Source organism: Xenopus tropicalis, chromosome 3 (assembly GCF_000004195.4).
Source record: "Xenopus tropicalis strain Nigerian chromosome 3, UCB_Xtro_10.0, whole genome shotgun sequence".
Classification (NCBI taxonomy): Eukaryota; Metazoa; Chordata; class Amphibia; order Anura; family Pipidae; genus Xenopus; species Xenopus tropicalis.
The window spans coordinates 144,062,451-144,090,186 of NC_030679.2; the positions used below are offsets into that span (position 1 = coordinate 144,062,451).

General features: G+C 47.2%; 2 protein-coding genes across 4 annotated transcripts; both read right to left on the reverse strand.

Annotated features, from left to right (window-relative positions):
* Window positions 1-1,011: 1,011 nt before the first annotated feature.
* On the reverse strand, window positions 1,012-11,259 carry LOC100494139 (NXPE family member 3). Of its 3 annotated transcripts, none has more exons than XM_031899529.1 (6): window positions 10,963-11,259; window positions 7,434-7,929; window positions 5,169-5,389; window positions 4,775-4,845; window positions 4,050-4,265; window positions 1,012-1,895 (listed from the first exon to the last, which is right to left on the reverse strand). In XM_031899529.1, exons 2-6 carry the CDS (start codon window positions 7,917-7,919, stop codon window positions 1,363-1,365), a joined length of 1,527 nt encoding a protein of 508 aa, XP_031755389.1. In that variant the 5' UTR covers window positions 7,920-7,929; window positions 10,963-11,259; the 3' UTR covers window positions 1,012-1,362. The 3 variants fall into 3 exon arrangements, with proteins under 3 accessions (XP_031755389.1, XP_031755388.1, XP_031755391.1); XM_031899528.1 differs by having other exon boundaries at window positions 7,434-7,940; XM_031899531.1 differs by having other exon boundaries at window positions 7,434-7,872; window positions 10,963-11,258.
* A 7,026-nt stretch (window positions 11,260-18,285) lies between these two features.
* Window positions 18,286-24,906, reverse strand: LOC100494299 (NXPE family member 3). Its single transcript, XM_031898257.1, has 5 exons — window positions 24,769-24,906; window positions 22,313-22,807; window positions 20,063-20,283; window positions 19,439-19,821; window positions 18,286-18,818 (listed from the first exon to the last, which is right to left on the reverse strand). The coding sequence occupies exons 1-5, from the start codon at window positions 24,904-24,906 to the stop codon at window positions 18,286-18,288; spliced, it is 1,770 nt and encodes a 589-aa protein (XP_031754117.1).
* Window positions 24,907-27,736: the final 2,830 nt, after the last annotated feature.

Genomic DNA, 27,736 nt, shown 5'->3' on the forward strand with positions numbered 1-27,736 from the left:
TTTCGACGAAAAAGGACAGATTCGCTCATCACTAGTAATAACTGAAGTAATTGACCAACAAGGTACAAGGAAGACCCACCCTACAGCAATAGCAGCGCTTCTATCTAGTTACTATGCTCATAGCTACAGCTCCTGAAATAGACAGCTTCCTTGTGTCCCTAAACCTCCCTCGTCTAACGGAGGAACAAAAGAGAAATCTAGAAGCTGGTCACACCCTCGCTGAACTTTGTGAAACTATTTCTATGTTCCACACAAGGAAAGCACCTGGTCTCTCTAAATAGAGGTTTATAAGAGGTTTAAAGAGGTAATTGCCCCACACTGTCTCCAAATGTTAAACCATGCCATAACAACTGGTTCACTCCCGCAGTCTTTATATGAAGCTTCTATAGTTTTATTAAGTAAACCAGGTAAGGACACCACACAACTGGACACGTATCGGCCAATTTCCTTTCTGCCAGCAGATATTAAAATCCTAGCTAAAATATTGTCAATTGTTTTTTGACGCGACCTAAAAAAAGTGGGAAATCACGCAGGAGCCATGTTTCCCACATTTGTTAGCAGTTTCGATCATTTATCAGCCAAGCAATATGGATAGATTCGCTCATCACTACCTGTGACAGAAGGATCTCTCATTACAATAGCTAGTAGTTTCGCTGGAATTGGTTCCCTCTTTAGGATTTGGGGTGACTTATTTTGTTTATAACAACAAAAAAAGCCAATGGCACTCAGGGCTGTGAACAAGGGAAAAAAACCCTTAGAGCACCTCCGCAATAAAAATACTCTAAGGGTTTTTTTCCCTTGTTCACAGCCCTGAGTGCCATTGGCTTTTTTTGTTGTTGTACTATTTTTGGAGGGTGCCGATCCCTCTAGCAGTGTGCACCGGGCATACAGGTTTGGAGAGCTAGGGTGTGCGGATAAGGTCTCTGTGGTACCAAAGTTATTTTGTTTATAAACCACATTAGTGTCCCCCTGGGCCCCCTAGCCATCCTGTGCCCCACCCCCACCCCCAGCAGTCACATGGTCTGACCCTGTCTGTATTTATTTTCTCCATTACATTGCAGCTAGGAAGGGGACTTCCTCATATCATAGGAAATGAAATATCACCAGCAGTGTAGGAAGGGGTTCCTTAGTGTAAGGGCAGTCAAGTCATTCAGAATATTCTACACATGGTGGCAGATTGGTAAGGCCCCTACACCTTGTGCCTTCATCCCATCTGTTTTAGATTGGGTAGGGCCCTCTGTACCTCTTGAATTGGCTTTTTCACAGTGTTGAAGCAGCCATAGTTTGGGTCCACTAGAAATACAAGGAGGCCACTAGAAGTCTGTTTTGCCCTTGGCTCTAGACGTTAATCTCTTTATGAGCTCATCTGGGGCAGATGTAGGACAACATGAGGTCCACTTCATTCCGGATAACTGGAGCTCCTGGGTGGATATTATCAGGCAGATAATGGCAGGAGGTCATGTCCCAAACATCCAGGATAGTGACCGCCATCCCCTTGAACATCGCTCTGAGTAACAAGTCCAGCTGAAGGGAGAGCCAGTCACTGCCATAAATGGATTTGTAGCCGGTGTTAGCCGACTTAATCAGCACAGTGGTCTCAGGGCTCCGGAAGAGCAGAGAGGAAATCGCCCTCCGTAACCTTGACAACCTCTGTATGTAGACGCTAACTGGGTAGGAAGTGAAGTGGGCCCAGAGGGTAAAGACCACTACGGTTTGTGGTCCCCCACCAATCCCATACAGGTGGGCTGCCTCATAATGCAGGTCGGAGAACATAGTCTTGGTGGTGCGCAAAGGGTTTCCATGGGCCCGCCATCTCATTACCAGGCCGGCATCTGGATCCACCGCCAGCAACGGGCCAGACTGGTAATTTACATGCAGATCAATTCTTTTCAGAGCTGAAGAAAGAATCAGAATTCTGTTTAGTCTTCTCTCCTGTTCTAGACTCTTCTATGTTCTAGGACTATCAACTGTAGCCAGTGAGTCTACTTTGTGCATTCATTCCGGCACCCTAACCCTACAGCATAATTCCCTTTATCTGTCATCAACACCCGCCCAAACACATTCCTTTCCCTATTCTAGAGGAGAAGATAAGTCTAAAGCAACTGGACTTTCTGAGTTTTCTTTGTAGGGAATTCCTGACATTTCAGACCGAGGTAAGGAAGACGAAATGGCACCATACATTGCTGACAAGCAGCACCGGAGGCCCCTTCCTCTGCCGAGGGGTGGGTGTTCCTTACTACGCTGAACATGTATTTATTAACAAAGAATCCTGTTGTGTTGCTGTTGTATTTAACCAGCTGACCGGTAGGTGTTTCCTAGGGCCCCTCAATGAGTAACCACCTCCTTCTAACATTTACTTTTTCTTTGACCTTCTATATCTTTACTTACCTTAAAGGAGCAGTAACACCAAAAAATTAAAGAGTTTTAAAGTAAATGAAATATAATGTACAGTTGCCCTGCACTGGCAAAAGTTGTGTGTCTGCTACAGTAACTCTACTATAGTTTATATACAATAAGCTGCTGTGTAGCCCCGGGGGCAGCCATTCAAGCTGGAAGAAAGGAGAAAAGGCACAGGTTACATGGCAGATAGCGGATAAGCTCTGTACAATACAATAGTGTTTTATCTGTTATCTGCTAAGTGCCTGTGCCTTTTCTCCTTTGAATGGCTGCCCCCGGGGCTACACAGCTGCTTATTTATATAAATTATAATAGTGTTTTTGAGGCAAACACCCCAGTTGTACCAGTGCAGGGCAACAGTACATTATATTGGAATTTCTTTTATACACTTAATTTTTTTGGTGTTACTGTTCCTTTAAACTTTTAAGCCTTATTCTTCCTTTGACCTTCATAACCTTTTTTATTTTTACTTTCTAACATTTACTTTTCCTTTGACCCTGTAACTACTGTTCTTCTGTTGACCTTCAGGCTCTTCTTCTCCCTTTGACCTTCTAACCCTAATTGTTTATAAAACGTACTTTGCCTTTGGCCTTCTAAACCTTAATCTTTCTGACCTTCTTATACTTACACTTACTTTAACCTTTCAAGACTTCCTTTGGCCTACTAACCCTTAGCCCCTAGCCTTCCTGTGACTTTGTACCCTTACTCTTCCTTTGACCTTCTCACACTTTTTCTTTCTTTCACCTTCCATCCCTTACTCCTCCTTTGACCTAACTTTTTTTTTGTTTCTTTCACCTTCCATCCCTTACTCCTCCTTTGACCTAACTTTTTTTTTGTTTCTTTCACCTTCCATCCCTTACTCCTCCTTTGACCTTCTAACCCTAATTGTTTATAAAACTTACTTTGCCTTTGGCCTTCTAAACCTTAATCTTTCTGACCTTCTTACACTTACACTTACTTTTACCTTTCAAGACTTCCTTTGGCCTACTAACCCTGTGACCTTCTACCCTTCCTCCTCCTTTGACCTTCTAAAGCTTTTTCTTTTTCACCTTCCATCCCTTACTCTTCCTTTGACCTTCTAATGCTTTTTCTTTCTTTCACCTTCCATCCCTTACTCTTCCTTTGACCTTCTAAAGCTTTTTCTTTTTCACCTTCCATCCCTTACTCTTCCTTTGACCTTCTAAAGCTTTTTCTTTTTCACCTTCCATCCCTTACTCCTCCTTTGACCTTCTAACACTTTTTCTTTCTTTCACCTTCCATCACTTACTCTTCCTTTGACCTGCTCGCCCAAATTTTTCCTTTTACTTTCAAACAGTTAATATTCCTATGACCTTCTACCTGTATGTATTCTGCCTTTGACCTTCTAACACTTATTCTGCCTTTGATCTTCTAAGCATTATCTTTAATTTGACCTTGTAAACCTTTCTCTTCCTTTGACCTTGTCCTACATCTTTTCCCTAATTTATACTACACATGTTTCCATTGACCATATCAGCTTTTAAATTCTTTACATTCTCTGGTCAATCCACCTGGATGGACCAACCACCTGGTAGATATTGGACAAATGTCCAAACTATGGGTTATTGTACTTTATGAGCCCAACCACATTCTATGCACATAATACACTATACTGTATTGTCTCATGATCTTACTTGGTATGAATCTCTCCAGATACTCAAACCACTGGCGTAGAGTAGAATCCCCAAACATGTGTATGTCCTTCCCTTTAAGGCAGGCACGAGCATCCGACGGGCTGGGAAAATGTCTTCCGAGACAGACCAACAATGTCCAAATGTCATTGTAATAAAAGCCAGATGGCTGGCTGGGTTCCTGACCAGGAGAACAGACCTGAAGCCTGGATGTGAGGCCTACAAAAGATAGGTGGTACTGGGGGGAGGATAATATAAGTAGGGGAGGACAGAGAGACAGAGAATGCCAGGAAATGCAGTTAGTGCCTTCCTCTGGATCAACTAGCAGTTAGGCAGGTTATATATAGGCATTATGGTTGAACGTGATGGACGTACGTCTTTTTTCAACCTAACTTACTATGTTACTATGTATGTTACTATGATTGCCATCTTGGAGTCAGGAAGGATTTTTTCCCCCTCTGGGGCAAATTAGAGAGGCTTCAGATGGGGTTTTCGCCTTCCTCTGGATCAACTGGCAGTTAGGCAGGTTATATATAGGCATTATGGTTGAATGTGATGGACGTATGTCTTTTTTCAACCCAACTTACTATGTTACTATGTTACTATGTGTAAGGGTGGTGGGAGGAAGAGGAGAAGGAAACCCAATGAAAAAATTTAGGATCCAAGACATAAGAACATACAAGAGGCTCTACTGCTTATAGTTGCTCTGTGTATGGTTGGTCTCTTACCTGTAGAATCGATGGCTGGGTCTATCTTGATCGAAGTAAAGGCTCCTTTAATTTTCTGAGCAGTGACAGAACTGAGTGAGAGATATGGCAGTTTAGTTTTCCCCAAGGCAGGTTTCATGCTTAGTAGGTAGTCGGCTATCCAGTCAAGCACGTAACTATAGAGGAAGCAGACCCTGCAGTTATGGGAGGGCCCAAGGGAGCAGACTGTGCTCGCCGAGCCCCTACACTTTTATTTTGCAGGGGGGCCCAAAGACAACTTGTATATTACATTTTCCCACATGCTTTCCCAGCAGGACTAGTGCAACAGTGAGTATAAGTCACCGGCTGCAGTGTCTGTTTTATCTTAGATTTATTTCATAAAGGAAATTTAGGTCATCGTGTAGGTCCTACTCACCCACTGAGCAACGAATCCTCCAATGAGTTGGTCACTGTGCGGTACCCGCCCATGGAGTGATAGACCAATGAGTGGCAAGGCATCTTCTGGGGTTTTAAGCACTGCCAGGTGTCCCCACTTACAGGTTCATTGTAGTTACACACGTCTCGTCCTGGGAGCTCAATGTTACATTCTTTTTCCTCAGTGCTTCCATTGAAATGGAAATACCCATTAAAATACACCTGTGGGGCAAAATGACAACCAGGTTAGAATTTTGTATTAAAGGGACACTGCCATAATATTTATGGGGCACTTTTTATTTCTAAATGACACTGTTACACAGCAAATAATTCCCTCTGCCATTTAACCTTTTATTCTTGAACCAACAAATGTATTTGTAGCTGTAATATTGGTGTGTAGGCGCCATCTCAGTGCCTTGTGCCTGAGTCTGAGCTTTCAGCCAGCGCTACACATTAGAACTGCTTTCAGCTAACCTATTGTTTCTCCTACTCCCATGTAACTGGAGGAGTCCCAAGCCGGACTTGGATTTCTTACTATTGAGTGCTATTCTGATACCTACTGGGAGCTGCTATCTTGCTCCCTTCCCATTGTTCTGCTGATCGGCTGCTGGGGGTGAGGGGGGGGATATCACTCCAACTTGCAGCGCAGCAGTAAAGTGTGCCTGAGTCTGAGCTTTCAGCCGGCGCTACACATTAGAACTGCTTTCAGCTAACCTATTGTTTCTCCTACTCCCATGTAACTGGAGGAGTCCCAAGCCGGACTTGGATTTCTTACTATTGAGTGCTATTCTGATACCTACTGGGAGCTGCTATCTTGCTCCCTTCCCATTGTTCTGCTGATCGGCTGCTGGGGGTGAGGGGGGGGATATCACTCCAACTTGCAGAGCAGCAGTAAAGTGTGCCTGAGTCTGAGCTTTCAGAAGGACCCAGCGCTACACATTAGATCTGCTTTCAGCTATTGTTTCTCTGACTCAATGTACTGTCAATAGGACCCAAGTCGTATAACAGCAGACAGGGTTTTTCATCCTTGGGTGCAATTCTCATAAATACCACTAGTTGGGGCAAGTGAGGATATTTAGAAATGCAAATGATTTCTGAATTCATCTGATTTCTACAATGCTGAAATCTTTGCTTGCCTTTAGGAAATCTGCTTTTTTAGAAGGCTGAGGGGGTCCTGGGGGGTCAAAAATCATTGCCTCTCATTGTATTTAAAGTATTTGGGGCTAAAGTTCTCACTGCTTCCCACTGTGTTTCATGTATTTGTAGTGCCATGACTCATTGTCTCTGCTTTATTTAATGTATTTTGGGTGCCACTTCTTCTGACCCTCAGTGTATAATGTATTTAGGATTTGGGGTTATTGTTCATACAAGTCAGTGTACAGTTATTTACAAGAGTAAATACTCAGTGTACATAACTATATATCTATATAAATGAAGAATATGGCTAGCCCTATGTGATATTTCCAAATTAAATATTGAAAAATCTGTTTATGTTTTTGAAAAACAGATTACAATGCAGGATTCTGCTGGGGAAGCTCTAATAACTGATGGGTTTTGTAACAAACATGTGTTCCCATGGCAGTGGGAAGTAGTAGTAGTTCTTTAAGTGGGCAAGGCCCAGCACCTAAGGGTCCTAGGTAGGAGAGTAGGATAATAACCTGGGCACCGGGTGGGTGTAGAAACTGGCCAGACCGGGGGTGAGTGAGTGTAGGACTGGCCAGACCGGGGGTGAGTGAGAGTAGGACTGGCCAGACTGGGGGTGAGTGAGTGTAGGACTGGCCAGACCGGGGGTGAGTGTAGGACTGGCCAGACCGGGGGTGAGTGAGTGTAGGACAGGCCAGACCGGGGTGAGTGAGTGTAGGACAGGCCAGACCGGGGGTGAGTGAGTGTAGGACTGGCCAGACTGGGGGTGAGTGAGTGTAGGACTGACCCCTCTTCAACCATAGTCCCTCTACTTTTCCATCCATCTATCTGCCCCCTTCCCTCCAAAGCCTAGGAGTAGAGATGCTGTAAGAGGATTAAAAGGGTCTCTCTTGCCCAACCTTTCTCTAGTAAATCACTCATGTCACCAGGGGACAATAAGTTCAGTTTTGACATTTCTGCAGGGTCTTGGATAATGGAGAATACCCATAACAGGCCAATGCTAGGTAGACTTGAGGGCCCAGAAAAGCCTAATCCCTCCTATCAATGTTCTGCTATAGCGATGGGCCATACCAATATTGGCAACTATAGGGGACTTTTGTTTTACACAACATCACTCATTCACCTTCTCGGGATGACTCTCTCTTTTGTCCTTAAGGACAGACACAGCCTCACTTGAGTGAATCAGCCTGATGTTCACCTGGGCCTCCCCTTCCCATGGAAGAAGAAACGTTGCCAAATAGGTGCCATTGTTAAGATCCGTTACACGTCCTGTGACCCCAGCTTTAATATTTTGGGAATGCAGCTTGGCTTGGAAGAAGTCCCCACCATAGGACTTGACCCTTCCATAGTGATCTTTGGCCGTTATAAGAACCTCTAATGTTTCCCCCACGCGGTATATGGAACGTGGACTCATCAGCTCGTACCGACACTCCTTGGGGTTGGTGGAAAGACTGAAGTCGGTGATGGAAGATGGAGGTGAAGGCCAGTCTATCAGTTTGAGAAGGTCTGCAAACTCTTCTGATCCTTTATTTGTAAGGTTGTTGTCCACCCAATAGGAAACACTGAATTTGTTGGGAGGAGATAGATAGAAATGATCCAAAGATTCCATCGGCAGATTTCTGTAGATAAACTATAAATTATATCAGTAAATGACCAGCTGTAGCCTCGCTTAGTTTACCATAGACTGCCATAGTAGGGGGGTACATTATCCCTTATAATACATGAGTGATACTCAGAGTTCCCTGTATAACTCAGCCTGCAGCCTTGTGCCTTTATATGGGCACAGAACCCCTCAGTGACTGCTAATATCCTTATCATTTACAGTAGGGGGTACATTATCCCTTATAATACATGAGTGATACTCAGAGTTCCCTGTATAACTCAGCCTGCAGCCTTGTGCCTTTATATGGGGGGCACAGAACCCCTCAGTGACTGCTAATATCCTTATCATTTACAGTAGGGGGTACATTATCCCTTATAATACATGAGTGATACTCAGAGTTCCCTGTATAACTCAGCCTGCAGCCTTGTGCCTTTATATGGGCACAGAACCCCTCAGTGACAGCTAATATCCTTATCATTTACAGTAGGGGGTACATTATCCCTTATAATACATGAGTGATACTCAGAGTTCCCTGTATAACTCAGCCTGCAGCCTTGTGCCTTTATATGGGCACAGAACCCCTCAGTGACTGCTAATATCCTTATCATATACAGTAGGGGGTACATTACCCCTTATAATACATGAGTGATACTCAGAGTTCCCTGTATAACTCAGCCTGCAGCCTTGTGCCTTTATATGGGGGGCACAGAACCCCTCAGTGACTGCTAATATCCTTATCATTTACAGTAGGGGGTACATTATCCCTTATAATACATGAGTGATACTCAGAGTTCCCTGTATAACTCAGCCTGCAGCCTTGTGCCTTTATATGGGCACAGAACCCCTCAGTGACTGCTAATATCCTTATCATTTACAGTAGGGGGTACATTATCCCTTATAATACATGAGTGATACTCAGAGTTCCCTGTATAACTCAGCCTGCAGCCTTGTGCCTTTATATGGGGGGCACAGAACCCCTCAGTGACTGCTAATATCCTTATCATTTACAGTAGGGAGTACATTATCCCTTATAATACATGAGTGATACTCAGAGTTCCCTGTATAACTCAGCCTGCAGCCTTGTGCCTTTATATGGGCACAGAACCCCTCAGTGACTGCTAATATCCTTATCATTTACAGTAGGGGGTACATTATCCCTTATAATACATGAGTGATACTCAGAGTTCCCTGTATAACTCAGCCTGCAGCCTTGTGCCTTTATATGGGCACAGAACCCCTCAGTGACTGCTAATATCCTTATCATTTACAGTAGGGGGTACATTATCCCTTATAATACATGAGTGATACTCAGAGTTCCCTGTATAACTCAGCCTGCAGCCTTGTGCCTTTATATGGGGGGCACAGAACCCCTCAGTGACTGCTAATATCCTTATCATTTACAGTAGGGGGTACATTATCCCTTATAATACATGAGTGATACTCAGAGTTCCCTGTATAACTCAGCCTGCAGCCTTGTGCCTTTATATGGGGGGCACAGAACCCCTCAGTGACTGCTAATATCCTTATCATTTACAGTAGGGGGTACATTATCCCTTATAATACATGAGTGATACTCAGAGTTCCCTGTATAACTCAGCCTGCAGCCTTGTGCCTTTATATGGGCACAGAACCCCTCAGTGACTGCTAATATCCTTATCATTTACAGTAGGGGGTACATTATCCCTTATAATACATGAGTGATACTCAGAGTTCCCTGTATAACTCAGCCTGCAGCCTTGTGCCTTTATATGGGGGGCACAGAACCCCTCAGTGACTGCTAATATCCTTATCATTTACAGTAGGGGGTACATTATCCCTTATAATACATGAGTGATACTCAGAGTTCCCTGTATAACTCAGCCTGCAGCCTTGTGCCTTTATATGGGGGGCACAGAACCCCTCAGTGACTGCTAATATCCTTATCATTTACAGTAGGGGGTACATTATCCCTTATAATACATGAGTGATACTCAGAGTTCCCTGTATAACTCAGCCTGCACATGTCATTACAGATAACAAACATACATACATATACATGTAAATAAACCCCACTATTTCTTATAGTTAGCCAGTATATTCTACCAATTAACCAATATTATATATTCTACCTATTACCAATATATTAAATATTTGACCAATCAACCAACAGATTAATTATAGGGATTCAACGGTTCAACAATTAAGGGACCCCCTTAATACCACTGGTGGGTACGGTGGCTCATTGATCCCATTCCCCCTGCAGGGTTCCAAACAACAATATAGCATTTCAGCTGCAGAAAGAATAAAGGAGGAAGAGGAAGATTAATGAAACATAAAGATATTTACTGTAACAGACCAATTGGAAAGTTGCTTATTGCAGGGAAATAGATGGAAAGGCCCCATTTCCCATGAACACAGACTGGTTTTTCCAGACCTGCCATATTTTGCCCTGACGCCAGGTAATTATAGGTTGCTCCCACCCTGATATTATACGACTGATTGTCCTGGAAATAATTTAGAGAGCTCTATAAAATATGAAATTAAACAGGGGAATCGTAGCTACACGGGTGGCTCTGGTTGCCAAACAGATACCGGCAATACAAAGAAATTTGAAATGTAAAAAAGAAATGGGATATTATTGTTATTTCCCTTAGGGCAGGGACTAGTGTAGTTGGCAAACAGAATCTTTAGAAATCACAGCATAACCTGTCACAGCAATATATATATATATATACAATACATACTGAATAGACCACATCCCCTGCCATTGTAAGACAATCTTATGGCACCACCATAATGGGTGAAGGAGAGTTGAAGATTGTTAGAGATCGAGGGCTGAACAACACATAACTGGGGCTCAGAATTCCTATTGAAATATACAGTAACTAGGAGGAGGTATCTGCATAGGGGGCCAAGGATGTGCCCATGGCAGTGCCACTCCGCTCGGCATAAAAACTTCTACAGAAACATTAGTTCATTTGCTTGGGGAACAAGCTCTATAATTTAAATGGAACTTAAACTGTTACCCCCACGTTTCAGTATATTATGCCCCCATCCCCATTACACTTACCCCAGCCATGAATGCCAGGCAGCACAGGAGAAGGAAGAAGTTCTTCCCAGCAAATCTCATGGTGCAAGCGTGTCCCTGGCTGTATGTTACACGCGTGTGTATTGCCAGAGAGCACTTACAGCAGCACTGAGAGAAGGCAGGTACCTGTGCAATGGGAATGAAGCCCTGCCTGCCTCTCTGTGGGATATTCAGTTCCTCTACTCCCAGCAGCTCTGTCCCTGCCCTCTGAGCCCTGTCTGTCTGCCTGTATTTGCCTCTACGGAACTGCACTCCCTGCGCTGCCTTAATGGCTTATATATTGCCAAATACTTATATTCTATAAATTTAAAAATTTTCCCCCCGAGCCAGAAACGTGTCTACACATGTGGGATAGCAGGTATAGTAGGGAGAGATGGTGCCTATAGTAGCAGTGGGGGGATAATAGCCTCTGGGAAGGGACTGGGGCTGTGGGATAGCAGGTATAGTAGGGAGAGATGGTGCCTATAGTAGCAGTGGGGGGGATAATAGCCTCTGGGAAGGGACTGGGGCTGTGGGATAGCAGGTATAGTAGGGAGAGATGGTGCCTATAGTAGCAGTGGGGGGGATAATAGCCTCTGGGAAGGGACTGGGGCTGTGGGATACCAGGTATAGTAGGGAGAGATGGTGCCTATAGTAGCAGTGGGATAATAGCCTCTGGGAAGGGACTGGGGCTGTGGGATAGCAGGTATAGTAGGGAGAGATGGTGCCTATAGTAGCAGTGGAGGGATAATAGCCTCTGGGAAGGGACTGGGGCTGTGGGATAGCAGGTATAGTAGGGAGAGATGGTGCCTATAGTAGCAGTGGGGAGATAATAGCCTCTGGGAAGGGACTGGGGCTGTGGGATAGCAGGTATAGTAGGGAGAGATGGTGCCTATAGTAGCAGTGGGATAATAGCCTCTGGGAAGGGACTGGGGCTGTGGGATAGCAGGTATAGTAGGGAGAGATGGTGCCTATAGTAGCAGTGGGGGATAATAGCCTCTGGGAAGGGACTGGGGCTGTGGGATAGCAGGTATAGTAGGGAGAGATGGTGCCTATAGTAGCAGTGGGGGATAATAGCCTCTGGGAAGGGACTGGGGCTGTGGGATAGCAGGTATAGTAGGGAGAGATGGTGCCTATAGTAGCAGTGGGGGGATAATAGCCTCTGGGAAGGGACTGGGGCTGTGGGATAGCAGGTATAGTAGGGAGAGATGGTGCCTATAGTAGCAGTGGGGGGGATAATAGCCTCTGGGAAGGGACTGGGGCTGTGGGATACCAGGTATAGTAGGGAGAGATGGTGCCTATAGTAGCAGTGGGATAATAGCCTCTGGGAAGGGACTGGGGCTGTGGGATAGCAGGTATAGTAGGGAGAGATGGTGCCTATAGTAGCAGTGGAGGGATAATAGCCTCTGGGAAGGGACTGGGGCTGTGGGATAGCAGGTATAGTAGGGAGAGATGGTGCCTATAGTAGCAGTGGGATAATAGCCTCTGGGAAGGGACTGGGGCTGTGGGATAGCAGGTATAGTAGGGAGAGATGGTGCCTATAGTAGCAGTGGGGAGATAATAGCCTCTGGGAAGGGACTGGGGCTGTGGCGATAGCAGGTATAGTAGGAGAGATGGTGCCTATAGTAGCAGTGGGATAATAGCCTCTGGGAAGGGACTGGGGCTGTGGGATAGCAGGTATAGTAGGGAGAGATGGTGCCTATAGTAGCAGTGGGGGGATAATAGCCTCTGGGAAGGGACTGGGGGCTGTGGGATAGCAGGTATAGTAGGGAGAGATGGTGCCTATAGTAGCAAGTGGGGGGGATAATAGCCTCTGGGAAGGGACTGGGGCTGTGGGATAGCAGGTATAGTAGGGAGAGATGGTGCCTATAGTAGCAGTGGGGGGATAATAGCCTCTGGGAAGGGACTGGGGCTGTGGGATAGCAGGTATAGTAGGGAGAGATGGTGCCTATAGTAGCAGTGGGGGATAATAGCCTCTGGGAAGGGACTGGGGCTGTGGGATAGCAGGTATAGTAGGGAGAGATGGTGCCTATAGTAGCAGTGGGGGGATAATAGCCTCTGGGAAGGGACTGGGGCTGTGGATAGCAGGTATAGTAGGGAGAGATGGTGCCTATAGTAGCAGTGGGGGGGATAATAGCCTCTGGGAAGGGACTGGGGCTGTGGGATAGCAGGTATAGTAGGGAGAGATGGTGCCTATAGTAGCAGTGGGGGGATAATAGCCTCTGGGAAGGGACTGGGGCTGTGGGATAGCAGGTATAGTAGGGAGAGATGGTGCCTATAGTAGCAGTGGGGATAATAGCCTCTGGGAAGGGACTGGGGCTGTGGGATAGCAGGTATAGTAGGGAGAGATGGTGCCTATAGTAGCAGTGGGGGGATAATAGCCTCTGGGAAGGGACTGGGGCTGTGGGATAGCAGGTATAGTAGGGAGAGATGGTGCCTATAGTAGCAGTGGGGGGATAATAGCCTCTGGGAAGGGACTGGGGCTGTGGGATAGCAGGTATAGTAGGGAGAGAATTTTATTAAAATATATTACACAATTATAATAAAAATATAATTACATTTCAATCAAGTAAAAAAAATACATATAAATCAATATCACATGAAAAAACAAAGCGTACCTCCCTCCAAAGCATCTTATTTCTTACAGATCGTTATAAAACACATATCAAGAGGCATCTTTATGTTTCTTTTTTTGAGACTTGTCCAAACATTTCCCAGCAGACCCTGTACCCGCACACCTGCCCCCTGACTCTCCATCACATCTTGCTCCCCCAACTCCCCTTCCTCCAGTGACTCCTTTTCTGCCCCCTGAGACTGAAAAGACCCTTCTCTTTTGCTCTTCTTCCTGCTGGAGATGATATCAGATAAGAGACTTTTCCTTTTCTCCCTCTCCTCCTCCTCCTCCTCCATTCTCTCCAACTCTACCTGTTCCTCTGCTAAATCTCCCCATGACTTCCCTCCTGGCAAAACAAACCTATTTTCAGTTGGGAGGGTAATTACACCCGGGCACTGAGCCTCCTTAGCTTTATTAGATTTGCTGCCCACCACTATCCAACCATCCCCTCCACCTCCCTCCTCTTGGGATGCCTGTACCTTTGCCTTTTTATTGCCCCCCCTTTCACTCTTACCACCCTCGTTCTCTCCCTCCTTCCCTCTCATCTCTGTTGGGCGCCCCCTGTCTGTCTCTCTACCCCCTTTTGCCCCTTCCTCCCCCCTCCCTCAGTCTGGGGCAAGTTCTCCCCTGGCATTGGGGTACTCATTACTTTTTCCAGATTGGGACAAGCCTTCCTAATGTTGCGCCAGGCGTCGGGGCAGGCCCTATAAGCATGGCCGGAATGCATACACAGGTTGCACTTTATGGCCTTTACACACTCCTTGCTTGGGTCCCAGTCTCCCCACACAAAGCCCATTTCTGTATGTTACACTTTACAGCATAATGCCTGTTGGACCCACATTTATAGCATAGCCTGGGCTGGCCCACATAGAAACAGACACCCCTTGCTTTCCCAATGAAAAAGGAATTTGGGAGATGTTTCTGAACATTCTGATCCACATGCAATTTCACTTGGACTTTATACCCCCCTACCCAGAATCCCTCCCCATCAAACACCGGCTCCAGGGGGGATAGGACTTTATACCCCCTACCCAGAATCCCTCCCCATCAAACACCGGCTCCAGGGGGGATAGGACTTTATACCCCCCTACCCAGAATCCCTCCCCATCAAACACCGGCTCCAGGGGGGATAGGACTTTATACCCCCCTACCCAGAATCCCTCCCCATCAAACACCGGCTCCAGGGGGGATAGGACTTTATACCCCCTACCCAGAATCCCTCCCCATCAAACACCGGCTCCAGGGGGATAGGACTTTATACCCCCTACCCAGAATCCCTCCCATCAAACACCGGCTCCAGGGGGGATAGGACTTTATACCTCCCCTACCCAGAATCCCTCCCCATCGAACACCGGCTCCAGGAGGGATAGGACTTTATACCCCCTACCAGAATCCCTCCCCAATCAAAACACCGGCTCCAGGGGGATAGGACTTTATACCCCCCTACCCAGAATCCCTCCCATCAAACACCGGCTCAGGGGGATAGGACTTTATACCCCCCTACCCAGAATCCCTCCCCATCAAACACCGGCTCCAGGGGGGATAGGACTTTATACCCCCCTACCCAGAATCCCTCCCCACAAACACCGGCTCCAGGGGGGATAGGACTTTATACCCCCCTACCCAGAATCCCTCCCCATCAAACACCGGCTCCAGGGGGATAGGACTTTATACCCCCCCTACCCAGAATCCCTCCCCATCAAACACCGGCTCCAGGGGGGATAGGACTTTATACCCCCCTACCCAGAATCCCTCCTCATCAAACACCGGCTCCAGGGGGGATAGGACTTTATACCCCCCTACCCAGAATCCCTCCCCATCAAACACCGGCTCCAGGGGGGATAGGACTTTATACCCCCTACCCAGAATCCCTCCCCATCAAACACCGGCTCCAGGGGGGATAGGACTTTATACCCCCTACCCAGAATCCCTCCCCATCAAACACCGGCTCCAGGGGGGATAGGACTTTATACCCCCCTACCCAGAATCCCTCCCCATCAAACACCGGCTCCAGGGGGGATAGGACTTTATACCCCCCTACCCAGAATCCCTCCCCATCAAACACCGGCTCCAGGGGGGATAGGACTTTATACCCCCCTACCCAGAATCCCTCCCCATCAAACACCGGCTCCAGGGGGGATAGGACAGTGCACTGGCGCCGGAGCCATATGAGGATGTCCTGCTCATGTCTCTGTCTTCATGATAATGGTGAGCAGTTTGGTTTTGGGTTTGGACACCGGTATTACCCTAAACCCCTCCCACTCCTTGGCCTCTTTACTCAGATGCACATTGCTTTCCCCAGCAGAATAAATGAAAATTTTCCTTCCACTCCCACACCCCCCTCACTCACACACATTGCATTACCTGCAATCACCTGCACCACTCCCAGCCGCTTGCACCTCAGCTGCACCACTCCCAGCCGCTTGCACCTCAGCTGCCCCAGCACTCACTGCCCCTCCCCCCTCACTCACACACATTGCATTACCTGCATCCCAGCCGCTTGCCCCACACTGCCCCCAGCACTCACCCCACTCACGGAAGCTGCACACACTATCAGCATTGGAAAGACCGTTACTATGTGCAATATCAGTAGCAACGCTACATTCTGCAACAGTTTTAGAGTACTCAGTCTCTTTGAGCAGTTCAGAAACTTTTAGCAGTTTCTCAGCAGTCACATTGCCCTCCTTCATCTGCTCAAATCTCTGTTTGTTGCCATACAGCTCCTTCCATGGCTCTATAACAGCCAGAATGTCTTTAATGTAAGTCTCAGTCTCTCCCAGCTCCTTATTGAGGAAACTCCTTGATGTACTGAGCCCTCCTCTCTCCTCTCAGCAACTTCTGATTCTTTATCAGTCTGTCAGTGTCTCTGTTTAACTTGCTTTGTTTCTCCTCCAAACACCTCAGCTCCTTCAATGCATTAATAATAGTATCATACTGTATAACAGTCTCAGTCCCTTTGTGCCCTTTACCATTACCTGCTCACTGTCCAGGGCCACATGGCTTCCATGTTACTCACAGGCAGCAGCCATTTCCTGGTTGGTCAGAGCACTTTCTCCAACCTCCAGTACCATATGGCTTCCATGTTCCTCACTGGCAGCAGCCATTTTGCAGCCATCAGACTCTCTCTCACCTCCTCGTCTGCCTCTGTTGTAGCTCCGCAGCTCCCTGCAGTTACTCCAACACCGGCGTCCATTTCCACAGAGTCAGAGTCACTCTCCATGCCGCTTTGGGAACAGCTTTTGCTTTTCTTTTCCTTTTATAGAGCAGGAAACTTTGGCCTTTGCAGTGCGCTCCACTGTCACCATGATGTTGGACCTAGTGGCTCTCCTGCTGCTCAAACGGGTCTTCACTCCCCAGCTAAACGGTTTTATTGCTTTCTATACTAGCAGTGGGGGGATAATAGCCTCTGGGAAGGGACTGGGGCTGTGGGATAGCAGGTATAGTAGGGAGAGATGGTGCCTATAGTAGCAGTGGGGGGATAATAGCCTCTGGGAAGGGACTGGGGCTGTGGGATAGCAGGTATAGTAGAGAGAGATGGTGCCTATAGTAGCAGTGGGGGGATAATAGCCTCTGGGAAGGGACTGGGGCTGTGGGATAGCAGGTATAGTAGGGAGAGATGGTGCCTATAGTAGCAGTGGGGGGGGATAATAGCCTCTGGGAAGGGACTGGGGCTGTGGGATAGCAGGTATAGTAGGGAGAGATGGTGCCTATAGTAGCAGTGGGGGGATAATAGCCTCTGGGAAGGGACTGGGGCTGTGGGATAGCAGGTATAGTAGGGAGAGATTGTGCCTATAGTAGCAGTGGGATAATAGCCTCTGGGAAGGGACTGGGGATGTGGGATAGCAGGTATAGTAGGGAGAGATGGTGCCTATAGTAGCAGTGGGGGGATAATAGCCTCTGGGAAGGGACTGGGGCTGTGGGATACCAGGTATAGTAGGGAGAGATGGTGCCTATAGTAGCAGTGGGATAATAGCCTCTGGGAAGGGACTGGGGATGTGGGATAGCAGGTATAGTAGGGAGAGATGGTGCCTATAGTAGCAGTGGGGGGATAATAGCCTCTGGGAAGGGACTGGGGCTGTGGGATACCAGGTATAGTAGGGAGAGATGGTGCCTATAGTAGCAGTGGGGGAATAATAGCCTCTGGGAAGGGACTGGGGCTGTGGGATAGCAGGTATAGTAGGGAGAGATGGTGCCTATAGTAGCAGTGGGGGATAATAGTCTCTGGGAAGGGACTGGGGCTGTGGGATAGCAGGTATAGTAGGGAGAGATGGTGCCTATAGTAGCAGTGGGGGGATAATAGCCTCTGGGAAGGGACTGGGGCTGTGGGATAGCAGGTATAGTAGGGAGAGATGGTGCCTATAGTAGCAGTGGGGGATAATAGCCTCTGGGAAGGGACTGGGGCTGTGGGATAGCAGGTATAGTAGGGAGAGATGGTGCCTATAGTAGCAGTGGGGGGATAATAGCCTCTGGGAAGGGTCTGGGGCTGTGGGATAGCAGGGTAGCCAGCAGAGGCATGTGTCTAAAATCTAAAGGGAAAATTGGGTTGCAGTTCAGTAGATGTGTAAGTGATGGTGGTGGGATGAGCAAACTGCAAGTAGAGGAAGCCCAGTCGGGGGGTTGGCACAGGCAGGTATGGTGCCAGATGAAGTAGTATTGCCTACTTTTCCTGGCTCTGGTTGGATAGCAGGTATGGTAGGGTGATGTTAATCTGCTCATCTGGGGCAGATATAGGACAACATGAGGTCCACTTCATTCCTGATAACTGGAGCTCCTGGGTGGATATTATCAGGCAGGTAATGGCAGGAGGTCATGTCCCAAACATCCAGGATAGTGACTGCCATCCCCTTGAACATAGCTCTGAGTAACAAGTCCAGCTGAAGGGAGAGCCAGTCACTGCCATAAATGGATTTGTAGCCGGTGTTAGCCGACTTAATCAGCACAGTGGTCTCAGGGCTCCGGAAGAGCAGAGAGGAAATCGCCCTCCGTAACCTTGACACCCTCTGTATGTAGACGCTAATTGGGAAGGTGGTGAAGTGGGCCCAGAGGGTAAAGACCACTACGGTTTGTGGCCCCCCACCAATCCCATACAGGTGGGCTGCCTCATAGTGCAGGTTAGAGAGCATAGTCTTGGTGGTGCGCAAAGGGAGTCCATGGGCCCGCCATCTCATTACCAGACCGGCATCTGGATCCACCGCCAGCAACGGGCCAGACTGGTAATTTACATGCAGATCAATTCTTTTCAGGGCTAAAGAGAGGATTATACAGAATTCTGTTTAGTTTTTTGCTTCTTCTTTTCATGTTCTGCTCCAGGACAATTAATCTTAGCCAGTGAGTCTACTTTGGGCGCATTATGTTCATTCCAGCAGTCTAACCCTACAGCATCATATCTATGATCAGCATCCACCTCCTATGTCTCTCATCAGCAGAGAACCATATGGGCCATGGATGGGGTCACATTTAGCTCTTTATGGCTTTTCTATCTATTACCAATATCTACCCAAGGTCAGAACAATCAGATGAACCAGACTTGGTTAGATGTGGCTAAGGGCCACCCACCTGTGGCTAAAGAAGTAGGTCATTCCATGTATGGGCAACTTTCCATTGACCTTCCATGTTTTGCCAATATTCTTCAGACCTTGCAACTATTGTACAGCACCTATTTTATTGACCATATCAAGAATGTATATTATTGACACCACCAAGGTCACCTGGAAGGTATGTGAGATGGGGGGGGGGGAATCTGGTTGCTATACTGGATCAGATTGGCACCTATGTTGCCTTAAGAGCCCTACCATTTTCTGAGCAAATAATACATTAACATTTAATATAGAGAGTTTTATTCTATTATCTCATGAGTCTCCTTACTTGGTATGAATCTCTCCAGATACTCAAACCACTGGCGTAGAGTAGAATCCCCAAACATGTGTATGTCCTTCCCATTAAGGCAGGCACGAACATCCGGTGGGCTGGGAAAATGTCTTCCCAGACAGACCAACGATGTCCAAGTGTCATTGTAATAAAAGCCAGATGGCTGGCTGGGTTCCTGACCAGGAGAACAGACCTGAAGCCTGGATGTGAGGCCTAGAAAAGATAGGTGGTACTGGGGGGAGGATAATATAAGTAGGGGAGGAGAGAGAGACAGAGAATGCCAGGAAGTGCTGTTAGTGTAAGGGAGGTGGGTGGAAGAGGAGAAGGAAACCCAATGACAAGACAAAAGAACATACAAGAGGCTCTGCTGCTTATACCAACTGTATGGTTGGTCTCTTACCTGTAGAGTTGATGGCTGGGTCTATCTTGATCGAAGTTAAAGCTCCGTTAATATTCTGAGCAGTGACAGAACTGAGTGAGAGATTTAATGGTTTAGTGAGGGCTGGTTGTCATGCTTAGCATGGAGTCAGTCTCACCAGTTTTGCCTACTCTGGGACAGCCTGGTTCCTTGGCAGCCATTAGAGGGGATTAAATAATCAGGCAGGAATGGGTTCCACACACCTTCTGAGTAAAGCATCCTCCAATGAGTTGGTCACTCTGCGGTACCTGCCCATGGAGTGATAGACCAATGAGTGGCAAGGCATCTTTGGGGGTGTCAAGCACTGCCAGGTGTCCCCAGTCACAGGATCACTGTAGTTACACACGTCTCCTCCTTGGACTACAATGTTACATTCTGTTACCTCACTGCTCCCATTTAAATGGAAATACCCATTAAAATACACCTGTGGGGCAAAATGACAACCTTTATACACTGAACACTATAGCGCTATAGCAGAATGTATAATTTCCCCCACCCTTGTCCCCTTTAGCTTCATTCCTAAACTTCCATTGTTCTTGTATCCCTTGGACACTGCATTTTATATGTTCTCCTGTGAACACTGCACTGGGGATCTCCACATTGGAAGCTAAGCATCACAGACCAAACAAGGACATAGCAGAACAGGATTTGCCCCCTTGCCCCTTCCTGAGCAGGCATGTCTCAACTTACCCCTTTTATTGAGTAGAGGGAACACACTTTTTCCCAAGAGCAGCCCACCAGAGAGAGAAGGGGACCCAAGAACCAAGGATAGGCATATGTGATGGGGGGACAGTAAGGAGCATCCATAGAGTTGAGAGGGTTGAAGGGGTCCCATCTTGGATAGAAAAAGGAGGAGAAAGGGAAAGAAGGGAACAAGGGGGGAGAAGTAAATTTCACATGATGGGTACAGAAGTTAATGTGGGGAAAGGGGAAAGAAAATCACAGAGTCAAAGATAATGGTGGTTATGGAGAAAGGTAGAAAAGAGCAGCAGGGTGGAAAAGAAAAACAAAATGGAAGAAGGGAAAAGAAAGAAAGAGTGGTTGCTTCCAAGCAGAGCAGAAAAATAATGAGATTTGAAAAATTGGAAAAGTCTAAAAGAGAAACTAAAAAATAGAAGAAAAATGGAATTGCAGAAGAAAGAATACAAAAAAAAGTAGTAGTAGAAGCCAGTGTCGGACTGAGATAGCAGGGGCCCATCAGAAAACACTGGTCAATGGGCCCACTCTCAAAACTTAAATTCCTACTCTCCTCCCTCAAACTCTTTATTATACTAGTCTCTTTCCTCTACATCAGGGGTCCCCAACCTTTCTTACTCGTGAGCAACACAAGCACCATAAAAGTTCATGGAGGAGCCAAATAAGGGCTGTGATTGGCTATTAGGGAGCCTCTATGCACACTATCAGCTTACAGGAAAATCTTGTTTTTATCCAACCAAAACTTGCCCCCAAGTCAGGAATTCAAAAATAACTCCCTGGGGGCACTGGGAGCAACACCCAAGGGGTTGGTGAGCAGCATGTTGCCCCTGAGCCACTGGTTGGGGATCACTGCTCTACATAATATACTCTATTGTTCCATCCATCAAACTTCCTTGTTCCCTTACAGAACTAGGGAATGACCATGAAATAGGCTAAATAATTAGAAGCAAGAGGGCCCATCGGGAGTTTTCCTTGTATCCTTGTGGGCCAGTCCGACACTGGTAGAAACCGATATACAAGAGAAGGTACAGTGTGTGTATGGGTAAGGGGGCACCATAGTTAACTTTGCCTTGGGTGTAAGAACCCCTTCTCTGTATACTGAACTTCCATTCTCTACCCTTTACTTCTCTCATGTGATCTCTCCAGCCTGCATAGCTCCGTCATGTCCCATCTTTCCAAAGGCTCTAAAAACAACATTCAGAATTCTCCACTAAGTCATGGGGCCAGATGACAGTAAGATCATTTTGAAATTCCTTGGTTAAGCGAGAAGACCTTCCCATGGTGGGGAATTTAACAGGCTAGGTAGACTTGAGGGTCCACAAAAGCCTGAGATCTCCTATCAATCTTTTGGCTTGGAGAAGACCTTCCCATGGTGGGGAATTTAACAGGCTAGGTAGACTTGAGGGTCCACAAAAGCCTGAGATCCCCTATCAGTCTTTGGGTTTGGTAGCCAGGGCCGGAACTAGGGGTAGGCAGAAGAGGCAGCTGCCTAGGGCGCAACGATTGGGGGGCGCCAGGCAGCCTCTCCTGCCTACCCCTAGTCTGCAATAAGCTTTGCGTCGCTGTGCGACCCCCCCCCGCTCGTACTGCGCATGCGCGTCAAACAACAGGGGGCGGGGGTGCGCGGTGCAGGGGCGAGGTGGACGACCAGGTAGCCTAGGGCGCCCGGTCGGCTTGGCCCACCCCTGTTGGTAGCGGACCAGACCAATACTGGAAACCGTATGACAATTTTGGCAAATGCAACATCACTCATTCACCTTATCTGGGCGACTCTCTCTTTTGTCCTTAAGGACAGACACAGCCTCACTTGAGTGAATGAGCCTGATGTTCACCTGGGCCTCCCCTTCCCATGGAAGAAGAAACGTTGCCAAATAGGTGCCATTGTTAAGATCCGTTACACGTCCTGTGACCCCAGCTTTAATCTTTCGGGAATGCAGCTTGGCTTGGAAGAAGTCCCCACCATAGGACTTGACATTTCCATAGTGATCTTCGGCCGTTATAAGAACCTCTAATGTTTCCCCCACGCGGTATATGGAACGTGGACTGAGCAGCTCGTACCGACACTCCTTGGGGTTGGTGGAAAGACTGAAGTTGGTGATGGAAGATGGAGGTGAAGGCCAGTCTATCAGTTTAAGAAGGTCTACAAATTCTGTGTCTTCATGTTTAAGGTTGGAGTCTTTAACACTGGCTTTTTTGGGAGGAGGAGGATGGAACTGATCCAAAGATTCTGTTGGCAGAATCCTGTAGAGAAACTGTAAAAGATATTTATCAGTTACTAACCAAATGAAAGTGCAATGAATAAGGAAGTAGCCACAGCCTTGGTTTCCTACATTCTCAGAGGCAAGGAAGATCATATTTAGTTAAAATTCTATAAAAATGCCACATTGTGGGTAATAAAATGGTGATTTTTGCCTTTGTTACCTTCTTTTGAAAACATATGCCCATAACTATATGAAAATGTCCGTAATGATGTAATAAAGCACTATTAAAAGTTGTATTACAACTACATCTCCTATCATTAAAGTGATACCAGGACTCATTTACTATTTGTATGTAGGGACCCATAGGGTTAACATGCCCCTACGGCTTTAACCCCTACAGCTTCCAAGTTTATGCTGTTACTGGGAAAATGACCCATGTATTCAGTTTATAGTTTTGAATATGTGCTTTATTGGTTTACAGGTTGACTCCACCCTTTGCACTCCAATATAGTGTTTAGCAATGGGGTGGGTCTTCCTCTTTGGCTGCCTCTGGATGTCTCAGGTGGAAGGTCCACTGCACCTGGGATCAACAGGGCCCCAGTAAAGCCATCTCTACCCTAGAGTACCCATCTATAGCCTAGAGAAGTCGGGGACAGGGACCCCATGACAAGCACTAGACAGTTACACTCCGTAGAGAAGTTTCTAGGAAAGTGAGGCAGTTAGGGAAGGAAACAAGAGCAGTTTCTGGCTCCAACCAGGAGGTTAGCTGGAAGTACCCTTCCATACAGGCACTGTTGCCTCAGCATAGGGCCACGGTAAAGACACAGGATACAGGCTAGTACCTAACCCTGATCCACAGTCGGCTGTAGGACTCTATAAAGCTAAAGGTATTCAACCTGAGGACTGAGGTATCTATCCTGACTGCCCTCCATAGTGGTGCTGAGCTGACCAGGTGCCTTTACCCTGCCCAGTCTCTCAAAAGCGGTGGGATAAACCAGTGGGCATCCTCATAGTGTACTACTGTCATATCTGCATTTGTGAATATTATCTATCCCTGTGCACTAATTGTTATCATTTGTTCATCAGCAAAGAATCTTCTGGCGTCCATTATTTTCTAATTTACTGTGCACACAGGACAGTGAGTTGTAGTGGCACTACACCCCAGGATATTTCCACTTAGTGAAAGTCCATCTGAAGGATTGAGTCCTATGTTACCCCATGCTCTAAACCTATTCTAGCTGGTGCTTGTATGTTTTATAGCCAAATAGGGGTTACATTTGGCGCCCAACGTGGGGCCGATATCCTAAAAACAGGGCTAAACTGGTGTATCTTTAAATCTTGCTGACAGGCTGCCAGACAGACACTGATCATAAAATCTACGACGTAATTGGCCGTGGGTTCGGGCTTGAAGGTTCCCTCGGGTCTACCCATTGGCTATTGAAACTGTCAATCATCATTTTGTGGACAAAAGCACACTTTTCAACGGATATCCTGTGTGAAGTCCTGTGTTTGCACGACTTCATAGGGCGGTGCCTGGACACGCGTCACTGCCTGCCATTTTGTGCCTGACTTCAGAAGGAGACAGACGTCTATCACGCTGCTCCTGCTGTGGCCTCATCAGTAAGTGGCTGCTACTGTGAAAGACTTTGCTACCCTGAGTCTGCCTAACTATTTAGCCTGCCCTGCCGGATCAGCGGCTGCTGACCGGATAAACCGGCATCTGAGTCCCTTTTCACCACGCACACCCAGGAGTTGCGGCTGCGGCCTGGACTGTCTGCTTGGGTAAGGGACCCCCTGCTTTAGTGTCATTGCGGCTGCAGGACACTTATGCTACAACATCCAGCCCTGCCGGATCGCGGCTGCGACCGGTTTAACCTGCTGAGACCCGAAAGAGACTTTTCTAAGGTCAGTCGTGGAAGTTAACGACATGGCCAAGAAAGGATGGGACAGTTGGCCTGATCCGGAGGTCCCGGAAGGTGACACCGGATACACTTCAAAAGATCCGATTCCACCTGGGCTTCCACAGTGATATGTGTGTGGATGGGCATGTTGAGGGAGAAGTACATTGATGCTGCCACAAAGGTGAAGGTACCGTTTTGTAGAAGCTGTGGGCGAGAGGTATGGCGGATTTTGCAGAATGTGACCGCCATTGCCCTGGTCAGAGCCCATGGTGATGGCTGTGGATCCATCCACAGTGACAAAAGCCTCAACCTCTACAACTCCACAGAGGGATGCGTCTCCAACACCCAAGCCTGTTCTGGCTACTATAGCAGCTCCTCCTACCACACAAGGCTCATCTGAGTCCCGCAAAACTGTGCCCGCGCCTAGCCCTTCTCTACCCAGAGATGACCCAGCCTTGCAAGACAGCACCAAGCGGGCTCCTTCTACTTCGCTATTGGAGATGGATGCCGATCAGCTGAGGATAAGCACCCTAGCTATTCCAGTTGGAAGAGGAAGAGGCAGCGCTTCTACCATTGAAAGTGTCGGTTTGACCTCCCCTCCACAAAGTATCTCCACTCCAGGCAGCACTGCTCCTAAGCGGTACCCTAAGCCGAACTGGGCCGCAATAGAGTTTGATTCTCACTCCGAGTAACCGGCTCCCACTCAGGATGAGGAAAAGCCTGTGCTCTCCTGTACTCCACCTCCACCCTACGTGCCTAACCATGATGACACTTTTTGGGTTGCGCCTGGCAGAGCAGATCCCCAGAAGCAGAGGACCGTCTCCCGGGTACAGAGGCTCATACACTCCCATGTCTACAAAGGTGGGGCTATTATATGCCTTATACCCCAGAGTGGGTTTATGACGAAATGGGGAAACACTTGGATAAGTGGATATACAGGGAGCTCATCAGGGAAAAGCTCAGTTTCGGAGATGTGTTGCACCAAAACCCCACCAAGAGGCAACAAGATGTTGATTACCTCTATGATGTTGCCAAAGAATGGTTTGGGAGGGCCATCTTGAAGCATCAGGTCAGGAGGTGGTAAGGTTCAGGAAGAGAGGAACTTTGCCATCAGTTCTGACCTTCCCGGGGGGAAGGGGGTGAATTGAAAAGCCGCATCCTGCATACCATATTTCTTATGCAGACACAAAGGCCAAGTTTGACCATCATCTGTGAAGTCGTCCACAGTGACCTCCTCAGGAGTGAGGATTTGTGTCCACAGAGCAGAAAAGGTCTGCCTGGAATTTCCCCCAGTTAAAGTCACCCCTAGAGACTCCCTCTATGCTTGAGACCCCTAGGGTGGGACCAGTTCAGTTGCCCCACAGTAGTGGGCTTGTTCTTTTGTTTTTTGGAACCCTCTCCCTTGAGAGACACTAACTTTGTAAATCGTTGGGTTCATTCAAAAAGACTGCTGAGCCCCTCACTCCAACTTCTACCTCAACCCGCCTATCTAGGTGGGACCCATTGCCTTATCTCAACTCTAAGTGTGTAGACAGAAACCTACAACCATTCTTTGCAGTGAAAATACAAATCAGTGTTGCACTAAGTACAAGATTATATGCACCCAACGACTTTTTCCTTTATAGCCAAGTACGTGCCTGGGAGTAAGCAGCAAGTTCTTTCCATGTTTCTGTAAGTATTTGTGCCTGATTGCCCCTGTAGCAAGGTCCAGTAGGTATCTCAAGGACTTCTTTAAGTAAATTGCCTGAGTGATCCACTGTGACACTCATGAGGTTGTAAATGGTTAATTAACAGTAACAAGTAACGTAACAGTTAATGTTCCGTGCCTGAGTATTTTTTCCACAGGAGCCATTGTACCCAGCATTCCTCAGGAGAGGATACCAGAAGTGGATGTGATGGTACTGTGTGTTTTGCACTAATTCTTGCACCTATTTATTATGCTTGAAAATGTGTATTTAATTTCTACCATTGCCAGGGTGAAATGGATTCTTCCACCGGGGACCCATAGGGTTAACATGCTCCTACGGCTTTAACCCCTACAGCTTCCTAGTTTATGCTGTTACTGGGCAAAGACCCATATATCCAGTTTATAGTTTTGCATATGTGCCTTATTGGTTTACAGGCTGACTCCACCCTTTGCACTCCAATATAGTGTTTAGCAAAGGGGTGGGTCTTCCTCTGCCTCTGGGTGTCTCAGGTGGAAGGTCCACTGAGCCTGGGATCAACAGGGCCCCAGTAAAGCCATCTCTACCCTAGTGTACCCACCTATACTCTATAGAAGTCGGGGACAGGGACCCCATGAATGAGGACCAGCTAGACAGTTACACTCCATAGATCACTTTCTAGGAAAGTGAGGTAGTGAGGAAAGGAAGCAAAAGCAGTTTCTGGCTCCAACCAGGAGGTTAGCTGGAAGTACCTTCCATACAGGCACTGTTGCCTCAGCATAGGGCCACGGTTAAGACACAGGATACAGGCAGTACCTAACCCTGATCCACAGTCGACTGTAGGACTCTTTAAAGCTAAAGGTATTTAACCTGAGGACGGAGGTATCTATACAGACTGCCCTCCATAGGGGAGCCAAGCTGGCAGGTGCATTTACCCTGCCCAGACTCCCAAAAAGAAGTGGGATAAACCGGTGGCATCCTCTCTTGTTGCCCTCAGTGTGTACTACTAGTGATGAGCGAATCTGTCCCATTTCGCTGCACCATATAATTCGAGAAACGGTGGAAAATTCGTGAAACACATTTGTTGCGCATTTTTTTCTTTGTCGCCCGCACTTTTTTCAATTTTTTCAATTTGACGGGCCAATTTTTCACTGAAGTTTCGTGAAACAAGTCGCCAATGGCAAAAAGCGGAATCTTCTGGCGTCCATTATTTTCTATTTTACTCTGCACACAGTACAGTGAGTTGTGGTTGCCCTACACCCCGGGATATTTCCGCTTAGCGAAAGCCCATCTGAGGGATTGAGTCCTATGTACCCCATGCTCCTATTCTAGCCACACAGGGGTTGCAGGTAGTTGCAAGCACTCGGGTCATTATTGAACACAAAGTTTCTCATTTTTTTGTGCCGCATTTACGG

Bases quoted from the DNA above. Each gene is read 5' to 3' on its own strand.
- LOC100494299 (XM_031898257.1), bottom strand. From the start codon at position 24,906: ATGGCGGTCACATTCTGCAAAATCCGCCATACCTCTCGCCCACAGCTT. The intron at 19,822-20,062 runs GTGTGTGGAACC...CCAACCATACAG, and splicing joins GAGGATGCTTTACTCAGAAG to TTGGTATAAGCAGCAGAGCC. The intron at 18,819-19,438 runs GTAAGGAGACTC...TCCTCTCTTTAG, and splicing joins TCTGGAGAGATTCATACCAA to CCCTGAAAAGAATTGATCTG.
- LOC100494139 (XM_031899528.1), bottom strand. From the start codon at position 11,022: ATGAGATTTGCTGGGAAGAACTTCTTCCTTCTCCTGTGCTGCCTGGCA. The intron at 7,941-10,962 runs GTAAGTGTAATG...TATAATTTATAG, and splicing joins GCCTGGCATTCATGGCTGGG to TTTATCTACAGAAATCTGCC. The intron at 5,390-7,433 runs GTGAATGAGTGA...TTTGCCCCACAG, and splicing joins GAGAGAGTCATCCCGAGAAG to GTGTATTTTAATGGGTATTT.